At 43.2% G+C, this 16,401-nt stretch overlaps 1 protein-coding gene across 14 annotated transcripts in view; it reads left to right on the top strand.

The window, feature by feature from the left end:
* Positions 1-16,401, top strand: part of LOC140493717 (F-actin-monooxygenase MICAL2-like) — a 281,189-nt gene that overhangs the window by 59,250 nt on the left and 205,538 nt on the right. For 9 of the 14 annotated variants that reach the window (XM_072592479.1, XM_072592486.1, XM_072592488.1 and 6 more), the window contains exon 2: positions 4,710-5,063. In XM_072592479.1, coding sequence (XP_072448580.1) covers positions 4,800-5,063 — 264 coding nt within the window. In that variant the 5' untranslated portion in view covers positions 4,710-4,799. Of the gene's footprint in view, positions 1-1,974; positions 2,241-2,379; positions 2,936-3,151; positions 3,495-4,709; positions 5,064-16,401 lie in introns of those variants that run through there. The other 5 variants (XM_072592483.1, XM_072592480.1, XM_072592484.1 and 2 more) reach the window with 5 other exon arrangements.

The following is a 16,401-nucleotide window of genomic DNA, read 5'->3' on the forward strand; positions in this document are numbered from 1 at the left end:
GTACGTGAATCAGAAGGGTTTAGAGGGATATGGGCCAGGTGCTGGCAATGGGACTAGATTGAATTGGGATATCTGGTCAGCATAGATGAGTTGGATGGTCAGAGTATTGAACACAGGAGTTGGGAGGTCATGTTGCGGCTGTACAGGACATTGGTTAGGCCACTGTTGGAATATTGCGTGCAATTCTGGTCTCCTTCCTATCGGAAAGATGTTGTGAAACTTGAAAGGGTTCAGAAAAGATTTACAAGGATGTTGCCAGGGTTGGAGGATTTGAGCTACAGCGAGAGCCTGAACAGGCTGGGGCTGTTCCCTGGAGCGTCGGAGGCTGAGGGGTGACCTTATAGAGGTTTACAAAATTATGAGGGGCATGGATAGGATAAATAGGCAAAGTCTTTTCCCTGGGATGGGGGAGTCCAGAACTAGAGGGCATAGGTTTAGGATGAGAGGGGAAAGATACAAAAGAGACGTAAGGAGCAACTTTTTCATGCAGAGGGTGGTACGTGTATGGAATGAGCTGCCAGAGGATGTGGTGGAGGCTGGTACAATTGCAACATTTAAAAGGCATTTGGATGGGTACATGAATAGGAAGGGTTTGGAGGGATATGGGCCGGGTGCTGGCAGGTGGGACTAGATTGGGTTGGGATATCTGGTTGGCATGGACAGGTTAGACCGAAGGGTCTGTTTCCATGCTGTACATCTATATGACTCTATTTAGTGAGAAGTCGACATGCAAATTCAATCTTTTTGTTTAAATGAGGTGACCAAGGTTAAGAAGTAAACTGTGCGAAGGTAATGATGGAGCGGGCCATAGCAGAAAGTGATGGAGAGTCTCCATGTGAAATGAACTTTTATTTGTCGAATTCACTGACCGATTTGCCCATAAACAATGGTGTGTGTAATGTCAGTTGCAAAGAGATTTGTCCAGCATTGCTTTCTACTTTTGGTCTCATTTCTGTAATATTTTCATTCTGCCACAGTCTCTGGCCTTGGAATTCTCTGCAGCCAACCTGTCCCAGGATAGTAGCTGCAAGCAGTGAGGATTCAGATTGTCCAAACCTCCTATTACTTCCCCAAATCTGAGATCCAATGAGTTCAGCTTAGTATCTCCTCGGGCCATTCCTGCAGGGACCGAGGTTCAGGGAGGGGCCGTCCTATAATGGTTCTTCAATACACGCTGCAGTGACAACAGCTCACTATTCTAGATGCTTTAAAGTTCCTTTGACTGCTGAGGCCATGTAAACATGCACGCTTTGCAAAGGTAAAACCATTTCTTTATTCCATTTCAGGATACAGGAGTTTCTGATAAGACCCCCATTTATTACTCAGCCCTAGTTGCCTTGAGAAGGTGGCAGTGGCCTGCCTACTTTTAGCTATTGTCAACTGAGTGGCTATTTGAGAGGAGTTCATTGTTGGATTGGAGTCAGGGATCTCATCCCAGACAGGGAGAGGACCACAGGCTTTCTTCCCTAATTAAACTGAAGTGGCCCTGTTAGCTTTAATGCCAATCCAATAGTTTAGTCACTTTTTACTGAGGCCACCTTTTTTTTAATTTCCAGGCTTGTATAGAAATTAGACTATAATTTTGAAACCACCACAGTTGGATTTGAACTCGTGTTCAAGTACAGTGCCATAACCTGACAGTGTACCCATACCTCAGATTCCTCACTCTTGCACTGTTGCCTCCCTCTTTGGACAATGACCTGGCCCGATTGATTCCCTGATGAGTTGGAGTGTTATTTGCAGTTGTGTGAGCTTTGCTGTGATGGAAGTCCAAAATTGCAAAATCAGGCCACCTCCTCCCCTCCCCAAAACCCTCAGTCTCCGATTTTAACTTAACACTGGAATCGCTTGATGGTGAATTAAATTTATCACGCTGAGTTCAGGATACAGAGGGAGCCAGAGTAGTGAGTAACACACCCATCCATACTCAGTTATGAAACTTGAGATGACTAACATGGTTCTGTGATCAATTACCTCAGCTAATAACAATGTGCCATATTCCAACTCCGGCTGCCTTTGGCCATTCACAGGGCAACACATGAATCGTTTCCCGAGCCTGGCTGCTTTATGACGTTTCACTCTGGGAACTCTTTACAAAGAGGCAAGGGATGCTTAGGTTATGCGAGTTGGCTGAAGAGAGTTTAATTGACAAGAAATAAAGGTAACATTTAGATCTGAAACCCGAGGGGAAAGGGAATGCTGAACTTTTAGATTTTGAGTTTTGCTTTTACAACGAGACGGTAAGTCCACAACTACTTTGAAGCAAATGAAGTGAGTGATTATGTGGCATTAGGGTTGTTGCAATCTGTTTCTCATTTTATTGGCTTGGTCCTGTATCTTAACAGCTGTGGTAGTTCATCAAGGAAGAGGCTAGTTCGGAAGAGGCTTTTATGAAAACTGTAGTTAAACTTTCACTTATTGATGGCGGATTGCGTTGTCAAAAAACCTGAACTCACGCAGGCGACAGCTTGTCGTGTGTGGCTTCTGGGCAGGTGTAGCAAGCCCAATACTTTGTGGTTTAAAAATATCACGGTGTTGAGAGAGCGGATGAGACTGTTCGACTGCTTGTTGTTTTCAGAATGAGCTGTGCTTTAGTTCAGAGAAAAGTCTGAGGCGGTTTAACAGGCGACTCTCCCAGCCCCCAGCACATTTTATCAAAGCTGTACCTCATGTTCCAGCTTTAAAAGGAAGACTCGCACTGCTACAGACCTTTGGCATGTCCCAAAACATTTCTGTCAGTGATGTACCTTTAAAGCGTAGTCACTGTAGTAATCTCGGAAACATGGCAGTCGGTTTTTTTTTCGCAGAAACTCATCAGGCTCTCCCAGTCAGCAGTGTGACAGTGGCAAGATAATCTCTTTTACATTGTTGAGCGATACGTTATTGGTCCCAGGACTTCGGAGTGAGCTCTCTTGCGCTTTGTAATAGTTACCAGGTTAGTCTTTATATCTGTGTGAGCAGGCTGTTATGCCCTCGGAATAGTGGCTATTTGTGGAAAGATGTCTGAAATGTATAAACATATCCAGAAGTTCTTGATTCCAGAAGTATTCATTTTAAACAAATGATGACAGTTCAATAGTTGATTGGCGGCAAAGTATTTTGGGATCTTTCTGTGTCTGTGCTGAATCAACGTGAAATCCCCTTCTTTCTGATATACATTCCGAGGGGGAGAGAGTCCTGGGTATGGCTGTCGATAATTGTTTATGCAACTGCTTTAGATTGCTGGCTGACTTTCGTGAGTTTAAGGCACCTTTTTTTAAACTCAGCCTAGCGAAAGAAGCAAGTTGAGGGAAGAGTTAATGAGCCAAAGGAAGTTACTTTGTCATGAGTTTCCTTTAGCTGAAGTATTGTAACAAGTTCTTCAGCTCTGGAGAGGCGGGGTGAACAGCAAGGACCTTTTCAAGTGATTTCAAAGGAGTCCCGTCTATTTTCTTAATGGATTTGTGATGTCGATATTCACCTGAATTGTTGGATTATTTGAGAAGACTGTTCAGGTAAAACGTAATAGTGTCGAAAGTTAACATCATGTCATGGACAGAGGTGCAAAGTTGAAGGTATAATACCTTGAAGTCAGTACTGAGAGAGCCCTGTGGGTCAGTGTTAAGGGAGAGTAGCACTGTTATGGGGTCAGTACTGAGAGACCAGTGCACAGTTCTAGATAATGTGTTAAATTGCATCCCTTCAGAGAACCATAGCATCCTTGCAGTGTGGAAGAGAGTCCACTTGGCCCATCGAGTCTGTACCGTCCCTCCAAAGGGCATCTCACCCTCCTATCCTATCCACATTTCCCATGTGCTAATCTACCTAGTCTGCACATCTTTGGACTGTGGGAGGAATCCGGAGCACCCGGTGGAAACCCACACACAGAGAGAATGTACGAACTCCACACAGTGCGTGTGAGAGGGTGGAATCAAACCCAGATTCCTGCTAACCACTGAGCCACAATGCCACTCAGCTCCAGGGGAATGTAAAGGATCCCATGATCGTTATGATGAAGAAGATCAAGCGAGTTGGTCCTGATCAATGTCCTTTAACATAATTATAATCGAATATCTTGCAATTTGTCTCATTGTCGTTTGTTGGATCTTGCTGTGCACCGCTGCCATGATTCCGACATTACAGAAGTATCTACACTTCAAGGCATACTTAGTTGGCGGTGAGTTGCTTTGGGTGTCCTGAGGTTGTCAGCGGTGCTATAGAAATGCAAGTTCTTGATGCAGTGTGTTTTGATGCCAGCACACAGTGAAATGTCAGAGTAAAACCAAGTAACACCTTGGGGAAAACCCCCACCCCGGTAAATTTTAAGGCAGCATAAATCATCCAAGAGGATTCCTGGGCAAATCCCCGTGATGTGAAACTAAATTCCCTGTGTCTGCTCCTTGTGCGGAGACATACTTGTCAAGGAACTTTGCTCACCAAAATCACCGAGGAGCTTGAAAGTGGGGGAAAAAAAATTCTGCGGATATTAAAATGCTCCAAGAAAATTTTGGAAGACGTGCAAAGTTAATTTGACTTGGTTATATTGACTGAATAAGCGGATCTCCCCCTCTGTGAATAGTTTGTTTTAATATGTGATAAGATGTTTTCTCTCACAAATGAAAACAATCTTCAGCATGCAAAAAAGCCCTGATTTAACCACTTGTAAGATCACCTTACTCGAGTTACTTCTTGCTGGATTAATTGTGCCTTTGTTTTGGAAACTTTTTCAGGTTCACAATGTCTGGAAATAAACGTTAATTCGTGCTGTCAGTATACAACTCCCAACGCAACTTCTCTTGAGTGGGGACCACAATCAGACCATGGGTGAAAATGATAATGACAAAACCAGCCAAGCTGGACAGCTCTTTGAGAACTTTGTTCAAGCCCCGACATTTAAAGGCACACTGCAGGCATTCCACATCCTCTGCCGTTATCTGGACCTTGACCCTTCAGATCATCAGATGTTCTACTCCGTGCTGAAGTCAAAAGTCAACACGTGGAAAGCGAAGGCGCTTTGGAGCAAGCTGGACAAACATGCCAACCACAAGGAATACATGAAGGGCAAAGCCTGCACCGACACACAGGTGAGCAGAATTTAACCTGAGCAACCTCCAATGACCCAATAAGGGTACCGAAAACAGGAGGTGGGATAGACCACTTGGCTCTTTGAGATGTAAGTGGATCTCTCCTCAAGCACTGAGCCCCTCTGTTTCAAATCTACTTTTGTCACCACCCGCCTCAGGACAGAACCACCTTTAAGTCCCCTATCTGCGCCATAGGCTGATGTCTCACCTTCCACAGCAACTCCACCTTCCCGCAGGATCCCCTAATTTCCGACGTAATGATAAATCTATCGACCTCTATCTTGTAGATTCGCCAACTGCACACACGCCGCTCTCTGAGTTAGACTATTCTGCGTGAAGATATTCCCCCCCTCCCCTCACCCCCGAACAGCTGACCAGTGATCCAGAGAGGCTAATAGCCCCTGTTCTCGTTTCTCCAGCCAATCTACTCTGTCAAGCCCCCTATGAATTTTCCACGTTTCTATTGAGGGCGGCACGGTGGCTCAGTGGTTAGCACTACTGCCTCACAGCACCAGTAACCTGCCTGGGACAACTGTCTGTACAGAGTTTTTATGTTCTTCCCGTGTCTGCGTGGGTGCCCTCTGGGTGCTCCAGTTTTCTCCAATGATGTGCAGGTTAGGTGGATTGGCCATGGGAAATGCAGGGCTACAGGGATAGGGGAAGGATTAGGTGTGGATGGGATACTCTTCAGTGAGTCCATGTGGACTTGTTGGGCTGAATGGGCTGTTTCCACACTGTAGGGATTCTATTCTATGACAGACCATCCCTCATTCTGCTAAATTTTAAGGAATGTAGGCCTAGTTCACTCAATCTGACCTCATACAGTCCACTCCCACCCCACCGCACCCCGCCCAACCAATGTTGTATTCTCTCTAAGACAAGTACAGTTTGTCCTTTCCTGGATAAAGTCTACGGAACATGTTTTAGTGCTGCTACTAAACAATTCATGACATAGTTGTCACCACAATGCAGTCTCATCGCAACATTGGGCTTGTGACTGTGTATAAACGGAAAATTCTGAGTGGGTTGGGCAGTACCTGTGGAGAGAAACCGACTTAAACTTCAGGCTGAAGGCCCTCAGGTCAGCAAAATGTTCGAGATACAGCGGGTTTTCAGCAAGTGCAAAGACAGGGGAAGGGACAGAACCAAAGGAGAGGTTTTTGTGAAAAAGCAGGATGGATTAAATGGTAAAGGAGATGGTGGGACAAAGCAAAAGGTGATAGTAAATGGGGCAAGTAAAGAAACAAAAATGGGGATCTAGGGGCAGTAACAAATGTGGTAACAGTGAAATTATTACCACCATCTGCTGCTCAAGACAATAGAATCAGTTGTTAGGATCTGAAGATGTTGAAGTCACATTATCCAGAAGGTTATAATGTATTTAATAGAAAGACCTTTTAAGTAATTTCAATGGACTGATCAAGTTTACAAAGGACTGAACATTACTTCATTAATAACTCGACTGTGAGTGGGTTTAAACCCCTAACACTTCAATACCAACTCAGAGGGAGCACTGGTGCATCACCTTTTGGAGGAGATGTCACACCAAGAGCCCATTCAGGTGGCTGTTAATGATTGAAGGTGGTAATAGATCTCCTGTTCTCTGGAGCAGTGTCAAATGTGCAGGGTGGCACCATGTTCATTATTGCTGCCTCTCAGCACTAGGTACCTGGGCATGATTCCTGCCTCAATTGATTGTTGGTGTGGAGGTTGTACATTCTCCCCGTGTCTGTGTGGGTTTCTCTGGTGCATTCGTATCCTCCCACAGTCCAAAGATGTGTGGGTTACGTGGATTAGCCATGGGAAATGCAGGGTTATGGGGATAGGGTGGGGGGAGGGGGCTGGGTCTGGTTGGGATGCTGGTCAGACGGTCAGTGTAGACTTTATAAGCCAGATGGCCTCTTTCTGCACTACAGGGATTCTGAGGTTCTAAATGTACTCCTGAAATCCAGGTAGAAAACATTTGCCATCTTATACGTATTCAGCAAATTTGTTGAAGTCGCAGATAAAACCCAATAACCTGCTCAATAACTTGATCCTTGGAGACCCTTCTCCAGTCGGACCCTGCCTTTCAACACCAATCCTTCAATGAAATCCCGTACCATGTCCCCATACAGAGGTTCACAAATCCATGGTTTACCTGTGTTTATATGAAAGGGGTGAGCCACGTTTCTACTAACGGGATGTTGTTTGATTTCAATGATCTCTGATGAGAGGCTACTCCACATGAACCTCTGCAGAGGTTTTCATCTTCTTAGGAAGTGTTCTTGGGATGTAATAGGAATAAAACATTCCTGCACAGACTTTGATGCCTCACTCCCCTGAGAGCTGAGTGCCAGAAATAATCAATGCTCAGTTTACTCTTTCTTTCGTTGAACGTGATCCAGCCTTTTCTCTTCCAAGTTTGTGGTCAGTGGGAGAAAAATTTAACTGCTAGTTGCTTTTAACAGCTTTGCTGCAATTCCTGGAATTAGAATAGCAGCCGAGAAGCAGTAATCCGGAGATGAATGCATTTCCTTGGAAGTTTTACTTACTTCTTCAGACCCTCCTTAAAATCTGCCTCTCTGTCCAAATGTTTGGGCCTCTCTTCATTTCTCCTCATTGCTGAAATTTTTTCTGGATGTGTTTCCATGAAGTGTCTTGGGGACCTTGCATGCCTACGATAATGGTGCTATGTAAATGCAATTCATTGTGATTCCGAGGGGTGGTCTTGGAGTGCTTAAAAACTGATGGTAGCTTCCCATTTCTGCCCGTTTATAGTTTAACACAGATGCAATGTTTAGTGGAAGTGATCAAAATACTGACAGGGCAGAAGACAGCTAAAGGTTCTTCACTTGCATCATGACGGTGAGAGTGGAGAGGATGCAAGTGAAGAACCTTTAGCTGTCTTCTGCCCTGTCAGTATTTTGATCACTTCCACTAAACATTGCATCTGTGTTAAACTATAAACAGGCAGAAATGGGAAGCTACCATCAGTTTTCATTTTTTATGTTTTAGTACAGATCTGACCGAGCAATAGTAGATCCTTCTAAATATGGTAAACCATTATTTGTCACTGGCTAGGCCTCAGTTGGATTGTTGTGTTCAGCTGTGGACACCACACTGTAGAAAAGAGGTGAAGGTCGTGGAGACAGAGCAGTGGAGATTGATTGATTGGGGTGGTACCAGGGATTAAGGAATTCAGTAATGCAGGGAGACCGAAGCAGCCAGGATTATTCTCCTTAGAGCAGAGGAGGTTAAAAACTATTCTGAAGAAGGTTCAAATTTTTTTTAAAATCAATCTAATTTTCTAATCAACTTGTTCAGATTTGTTATTACACATCTCTGGACCAGGTGGGACTTGAACCCTGACCTTTCAGTCCAGGGATAGGGACACTACCACTGTTGCACAAGAGGGCCTGAAGGCGACTTCATCCTGATCGGAAATGTTAACTTTGTTTTCTTCCACACATGTTGTCTGCCCTTTGGATCATTGGCATTACTTTCTGTTACTGTGTAAAGTTTAACAGAGGTGCTCAAAATTCAGAATGATTTTCAAGGGAATAAATAATGCAAAACTGTTTCCAACGATAGGACGGTTAATAAGCAGAGGACAGAAGTGTAAGGGGAACTGACCAAAGGACTAGAGGAGAGATTAAACCAATTTTGTTTTTAAAGCAGTAAGTTGAGATATGGAATGTGCTGTATGAAAAGATGGTGGAAACTGATTCAATAGCAAAGTTGAAAGGGGATTTGTTAAATACCAGAAAAGAGAAAAGTTGTAGGACAAACGGAAAGAGCAGGGAACACAGTCATGATGGACTGAATAACCACTTTCTGTGCCATGTGATGATAGAGGGAAATATTTAATGGAGCACAAGTAGAGCAAGTAGACTAGACTTGTTACCTGTGTAATAGGGACAGCTCAAGTCAAAAAGTTAGAATCAGAATAACCTCTAGATTTATTCTAGTGGACACAATAGAGACCAATTTAGACTCCGGTTCCTAAATCTTGCATTGGTCCTTAAAACAAGAACGAGTGCACAGGCTCTGTATGAAGAATGTAGAATTGATAGAAGCCAGATTTACTCATGGAAAGACAGAGCAGTGACCCTGCAAAGTGGTGCGATAACCTCTGCATTCTGGGGATATGGATTGGCACCTTAAATGGGCACAGTGTTAGAGTGGCAGTGGTGTAGAGTTAGGTCCTACCTTCATTCCTTGCATTCTTGCCTCTGTGTTATTTTGAGCTGATATGATATATCAGGGACTGAGTTCCGACAAACCTTGTACTGTGGGGATCCAGAAATGAGTGTCAGATGATGGTGCAGAGCTAGCAGCACCACAATCGGACATCTCCCTCTGGCTGCCAGTGAAGGCTGCTATTTATTTCCATTAGAAAAATGAAAGTCACCACTTGCCTTTCACAACCCTGTGACATTCCCGTGAAGTGCTTTAGATGCTAGTCATGATTTGGTGAATAAGAGTCTCGTCTCTGATTCAGGCAATTCAAATCCTACTCTAGGACCTAAGCACAGTAATCTAGGCTAGCAGCTCATAAGTGCTGTATGGAGGATGCACTGTATAGTCAAAGATGCTGTCCTTCAGATATGACATTAACCCAGGGCCCTTTCTGGGCTCTCAAGTGGTCAGAAAGTGTTCCATGGCTCCATTTCAAAGAAGTACAAGGGATATGTTCCTTATCGACAACACTTAAGTGGGTGATTCAATTAGATCATGGCTTCACTGTACATTAGCTTTATCTACCTGCCTTGGTTCTGTATTCCTTAACACTCTTACCAATAAAAGTATATCTATCTTGGTTCTAAATTTTCAAATGACCCCCTTGCATTCTCCGTCCCCTTCCAACAACACCCTTGATACAGCACTTATGCAGTGCATCCTCCATACAGCACTTATGACACCATCCAGGACAATGCAACCTGCTTGTTTGGCACCACATCTACAAACGTTCAATCCCTCCACCACTGGCATTCAGTAGCAGCAGTGTCTACTATCTACAAGATGCACTGCAGAAATTCATCAAAGATCCTTAGACGCCACCTTCCAAACCCACGACCACTTCCTTCGACAAGGATAAGGGCAGCAGGTACTTGGAAATACCACCACCCATGAGTTTCCCTCCAAGTCACTCACCACACTGACTTGGAAATATACTGCCGTTCCTTCACTGTCGTTGGGTCAAAATCCTGGAATTACTTCTGTACTGGCATTGTGGGTCCACCCACAACAAGTGGACTGCAGCGATTCAAGAAGGGAGCTCACCATCACCTTCTCAAGGGCAAATGGGGACAGGCTATCAATGCTGGCCAGCCACAGACGCCCAAGTCCCACAAATGCAAAAAAAGTTCTAATTGTGAGACTGAATTCCAGATTTCCACTTTTGGGGAACAGGTGATTCCTGACATCACCACCAAATGATGTAGCCCTTGTTCAAGGAAGCATTTTAACCAAGCTCACCTGGGATTCAAGCAGGTAGCAGTAGGACAGCTATGATGGCTTCCTCTGAATTCTTGATACAATGAATTAGCAGGTTGCTCCTGTAACATAAAAATATTGAAAAAAGATCAGAAACAGACCATTCATCTGTTTGAGCTTGCTTTGCCATTCATTATAATCACGGCTAATCACCCAACTCAATAACCTGTTTCCAACATGTCCTTTGATTCCCTTTAGTGCCTAGTGCCATATTCAACTCCTTGAAATCATACAATAGTTTGGCCTGACTGCGCTCCACAGCCTCACAGTGCTGTGGGTGAAGAAATTTCTCCTCGACTCAGTCCTAAATGGTTTACCCTGTATTCCCCATTCCAAGAACATCCTTCCTCAGATAAGGAGACCAAAACTACTTGCAGGTATGGCTTCACCAATGCCCTATATAATTGCAGCAAGAGATTCCTACTCCTGTACTCAAATCCTCTTGCAATGAAGGCGAACATATCACCTGCATGTTTATCTTCGGTGACGTGTCTGAGGACACCGAGGTCTCTCGTTTCATATTCCGCTTCCCACCGCCCCCCCCCCCCCACCCCACCCCTCAATTTACAGCCATTCAAATAATAATCCACCTTCATCTTTTTGCTCCAGAAATGGATAACCTCATATATTTATCTATATTATACTTCACCTGCAATGTACTTGTCCACTCGCTCAGCTTTTCTAAATCACACTGAAGCATCTCTGCAGCATCCTTACAGCTCACCCTCCCACCCAGCTTAGTGACAAATGCAAACTTGGAGATCTTGCACTTAGTTCCCTCCTCTGAATCATTCATACAATTATGAAAGGCTGGGATCCTTGCACTGATTCCTGTGGTACCCCACTCATTACTACGTGTCATTTGGAAAAAGCCCTGTTTACCCTACTCTGTTTCCTGTCTGCCAGCCAATCTTGTATCAATGTCAGTATATTGGTTTTAATTTTACATGCTAATTTCTTATGTGGAACATTGCCAAAAGTCTTCTGAAAGTCCAAATAAACCACATCCATTGGGTCCACTCATCAACTCTGAGTTACATCCTCAAAGAGTTCCAGTAGATTTGCCAAGCCCAATTTTCCTTTTTGTAAATCCATGCTGATTCTATCCAACTCTGCCAATTGCACAGCTATTAAATCTTTAATAATGGCCTCTAAAATTTTCCCTAGTATCAATGTCAGGCTGATTGGTCTATAATTCCTGTTTTTCTCTGTCTTTTTAAACAGTAGAGTTACATTAGTTACTCTCTAGTCTGTAGGAACTGATCCTCAGTCTATAGAATCTTGGAAGATGACCACCAATACCTCCACAGTTTCTGGAGCTACCGCTTCAAGTACTCTGGAATGAAGATAATCCCTGGTATTCCCATAGGTCAGAAGGTCATTAGTTAGAGCACCCCATCCAGAGAAATAATCCAGTCCAACATCTGCAGTGCAGGACCAAGCATTGCCATCTTTCGGTTGAGGTGTTAATCAAGGCCCCATCTGTCCCATGTAAAATAACACAGAGTACATCTTGTAGAAGAACAAGGGAGTTCTTCCTGGGGCCAAGGCCAATATTTATCATTCATCCAACATCACTTTTAAAACCAGGTTAACTGATTATTATCTCACTTCTGCTTGTTGGAGCTTTCATAGTGCAATTGCCTATCACACTTCCTGTTTTACAACAGTGACAATGTTTCAACAGTATTTTGTCAGCTGTAAAATGCACCAGGATGTTGATGTGAAAGATGCTGAATAAATACTTTTTCTTTCCTCTCATGTAGAGTCAAACAGCATGGAAACAGACTCTTTGGTCCAACCATTCCATGCCAACCATAATCCCAAACTAAACTAGTCCTACTGCCTTCACTTGACCCATATCCTTCTAAACATTTCTTATTCATGTATTTGTATAAATGACTTTTAAATATTGTAACTGTACCCTCTTCCACCATTTCCTCTCAAAGTTCATTCCACACACAAACCACTGTCTGTGTAAAACAAAAATTGCCCGTCATATCCTGTTTTTAAACCTTTCTCTCGTCTCACCTTAAAAATATGCACCTTAGTCTTGAATTCCCCCACCCTAGGGAAAAGACATCTGCTATTCACCTTATCTATGCCCCACATAATTTTAAAAACCTGGTTAGGCCACTGTTGGAATATTGCGTGCAATTCTGGTCTCCTTCCTATCAGAAAGATGTTGTGAAACTTGAAAGGATTCAGAAAAGATTTACAAGGATGTTGCCAGGGTTGGAGGATCTGAGCTACAGGGAGAGGCTGAACAGGCTAGGGCTGTTTTCCCTGGAGCGTCGGAGGCTGAGGGGTGACCTTATAGAGGTTTACAAAATTATGAGGGGCATGGATAGGATAAATAGGCAAAGTCTTTTTTCTGGGGTTGGGGAGTCCAGAACTAGAGGACATAGGTTTAGGGTGAGAGGGGAAAGATATAAAAGAGCCATAAGGGACAACTTTCTCACGCAGAGAGTGGTACATGTATGGAATGAGCTGCCAGAGGGAATTGGTGGAGGCTGGTACAATTGCAACATTTAAGAGGCTTTGGATGGGTATATTAATAGCAAGGGTTTGGAGGGATATGGGCCGGGTGCTGGCAGGTGGGACTAGATTGGGTTGGGATATCTGGTCGGCATGGACGGGTTGGACTGAAGGGTCTGTTTTCATGCTGTACATCTCTATGACTCTATAAGGTCACTCCTCAACCTCCTCTGCTCCAGTGAAAAAAGTTTCAGCCTCTCCTTATCTCAAACCTTTCATTTCTGGCAACATTATGGTAAATCTCTTCTGAACCCTCTGCAGTTTGATAATATCCTTCCTATAACAGGGCGATCAGAACTGGACACAGTACTCCAGAAGTGGTCTCACCAGCATCTTGTTCAATCAACATGACACCCTAAACCCTATTCTCAAAGGTCTAAGCAATGAAGGCAAATGTGCTAAATGCCTGCTTAACCTCCCTGTCTACATGTGATGCAAACTTCAAAGAATTATGTACCTGAACCCTTAGGTCTCTCTGTTCTACAACACTACACAAGGCCCTATGTTTAATTGTTTAAAATACAATACCTTGCATTTATCCAAATTAAGCTCCATTTGCTGCTACTCAGCCCATTGTCTCAATTGATCAAGATCTCTTCGATAACCTTGAAGTTATCTAGAGAAGAGAGGTAGGGCTGTATTTTCAATGGCATTCAGGCACTGGTTTTATAAAAGGGCTCTGACAGGTGCCCTGTACCACGGGGTTTCAGCTGTGATTACCCAGTCTCTGTAACTGTTGGACAACAAACAGTCCACTGCAGGTTTTGTAGAAAAACACGTTTTCCTTTGCCTTCACAAACAGGGTGACCCTCAATGAAATAACCACAACGCGCTGATGTGAAATGATTTGAGGACAGACCAGAGGAGAGATGGGAATTTAGTTTTAGATGCAGTGAGTTCTTGTAATTTGCAATGAACTGTCTGCAAGGACGAAGGAAGCAGATTAAATTGCAACGTTTAAAAGAAAATCGGACACATTCTTGTGAGAAAAGTATGGGACTGAGATTTGTTGACAACTTGTGAACCCTTGCTTTCCCTCAATATACCCCGATTTTCATGAATTACCTTAATTATCCATTAAGCCAGCCACAGGAAGTTAAGACAAGTCATTAACAGAGTAATGATCCTTCAAATGCAGTCTGATTTTTTTTTTAATGGTTGCCAAATAATCTCCCTGGCTTCAGCCTGAACAATTAAAATTGTGAAATCTCATTCCAATAGTTTAATTTTTTTTGTTAAATTTACAAGAGGTTCACTTTCCCTTTTACTCTTCTTTTTCCCTTGATCCAATCTTTCTTTCCCTCTTCCTGGCCTTCTTTCTGAATTAAACTCAACTGTAGTTAATCCAATTTCCTCTTCCATCATTCTGCTGTTGCTTTCTCAGTCTTTGGAACCCATTGATTAAGGAAATGGACTGTTAGTCACATCATTCACTCAGGTCCCAGATCTACCATTACAAATGTGCTGCACTGTTATCTGCTTCCACCCCTCACAAGTTACAATATGAATCACACTGGAGCTGAGAGTGATCCACCCAGATCATAACTGCAAATAATGGCCCAGTGTGTAGCATCTGCTGCTCTGGATTCCAGTGTAAAACTTTGTTTTAATAACAAATGGTAAATGTTTTGACTGTTTCCCTAGTACAGTGAGCTATGTAAATGTGGAAAAACTTGCTGCACAGTTGAATGGTATTTGTTTTTAAAAAACCGGATTCCATTGGGTAATATGTGATATGTGGTTTCTTGGCTTTTGAAACAGGAAGAAACCCGCCTCTTGTTTTACGTCAAGCCTTCTACTAGCAAGTGACACTGCACCTTTTGAGTTCAGACCCAATTTAATCTTCAGCATATGAATAACCTTTACAACTGCAAATATCCCAAAGCTGCAAAGTTTTAATCAGGAAGGGAATCGAGCGTTATGGGGAGTTGGCAGGAAAGTGGAGTTGAGGATTAACGGATCAGCCACAATCTGATCGAATGGCAGAGCAGACTCGATGGGCTGAATGGCCTACATCTACTCGTATTTATTATGGTCTTAGTTATAAAAGAAAACTGAGAAATCAGTCATTTTCAATTCTTCATTGTAGAGACCTTTCACCTATCTATTTATTTATTGTGTCTGTGTGAGATTAGTGAAACAGCTGGTTCCTCCAGCCTCCTGGCATTGAAATCCTATGTTTAAGATGTGTCTGAATTAAAGTCTTGTGTTGCCACCTTGTCTGTGAATAATTCTGTTTATCTCACTGACCGAGTTTGGCCTCCAAACTCATACAGATTTACAATGCTGATTAGTCAGCTGCTGATGACTTAATTAGATTGTAGCTGGATCATGTAGCCATTCATTCCTACACTAAATGCAGCTTGACCACAGACTGAAATAAACCAGTCCATCTTGGTGTACATCTTCACAAGGATTCTTGTATTGGGGAAGTTTACAAAACTGTTTCAGTTCAGTTTTTTTTTCCCAAAATGTATGTTTCAGTCTTGATTCAGTGGACTGCACTCTCACTTCCAGGTCAGGAGGTGTGGTTTTCAAGTGCGGGGAAAGTGGAAAAATTAGTTTGACTCTGAGCCCTGGCCACAGCAGGGGAAGGTTAGCCAACTCCATGTCCTCGATTTACTAAGTGGGGAGCTGCTGATGGAAGATATCATGTGACCAACTCCACTGAAGGCAGGATTTAATAATGTGTCTTAAGAAGGATCACTTGAATAAGACACTGCGGTCAAATTGATAGTATAAGAGGTGCTGGCACTGTATGAGCTTGCAGTGGGGCCCTACCCTAACTGCTCTCTCTTGGCTCAGGCACAACATTAAAATGGTCAGGACTCCGATCCCTCTTTGCTTGCATATATTTGGTCGAACTCCGATTTCCTTATTCTTTCTAAATTGGGAGAAACCCAGAGATCAGTCTGAGATCATGCCCAAAGCCAGATTATTCAGTCATTTATCTGAATGCTGCTTGTGAACTCTTGCTATGCACAAATTGACTGTCACTCTTCACCCCGAACCAAAGTGACCACACTTCAAAATGTTACTTCGTGAATTCTAAAGCACTTGTGACATCTTCATGATGTGAAAAGTGATGCTTAAAGTGTTGTAGATATAAGAAGGAGTGGCAATTCTTTTTTCATATTTCCTTACAATTAAAGCCTCCCTTCCATGGGATTAACTCCATGAATGAGGATGAGAATGCCATGGAATATTTTGATATGATGAGAAGGTCGCTGTGGGCCTAGCCCATTACTCTGGCTGACCAGTATTCTCAGTCGGAGTATCAGAAGGGTTTGCAGACTGATGATCAACCTGTTTGGTTGTGTTA

The sequence above is a fragment of the Chiloscyllium punctatum genome, chromosome 22 (genome assembly GCF_047496795.1).
Source record: "Chiloscyllium punctatum isolate Juve2018m chromosome 22, sChiPun1.3, whole genome shotgun sequence".
In the NCBI taxonomy this organism is placed as follows: Eukaryota; Metazoa; Chordata; class Chondrichthyes; order Orectolobiformes; family Hemiscylliidae; genus Chiloscyllium; species Chiloscyllium punctatum.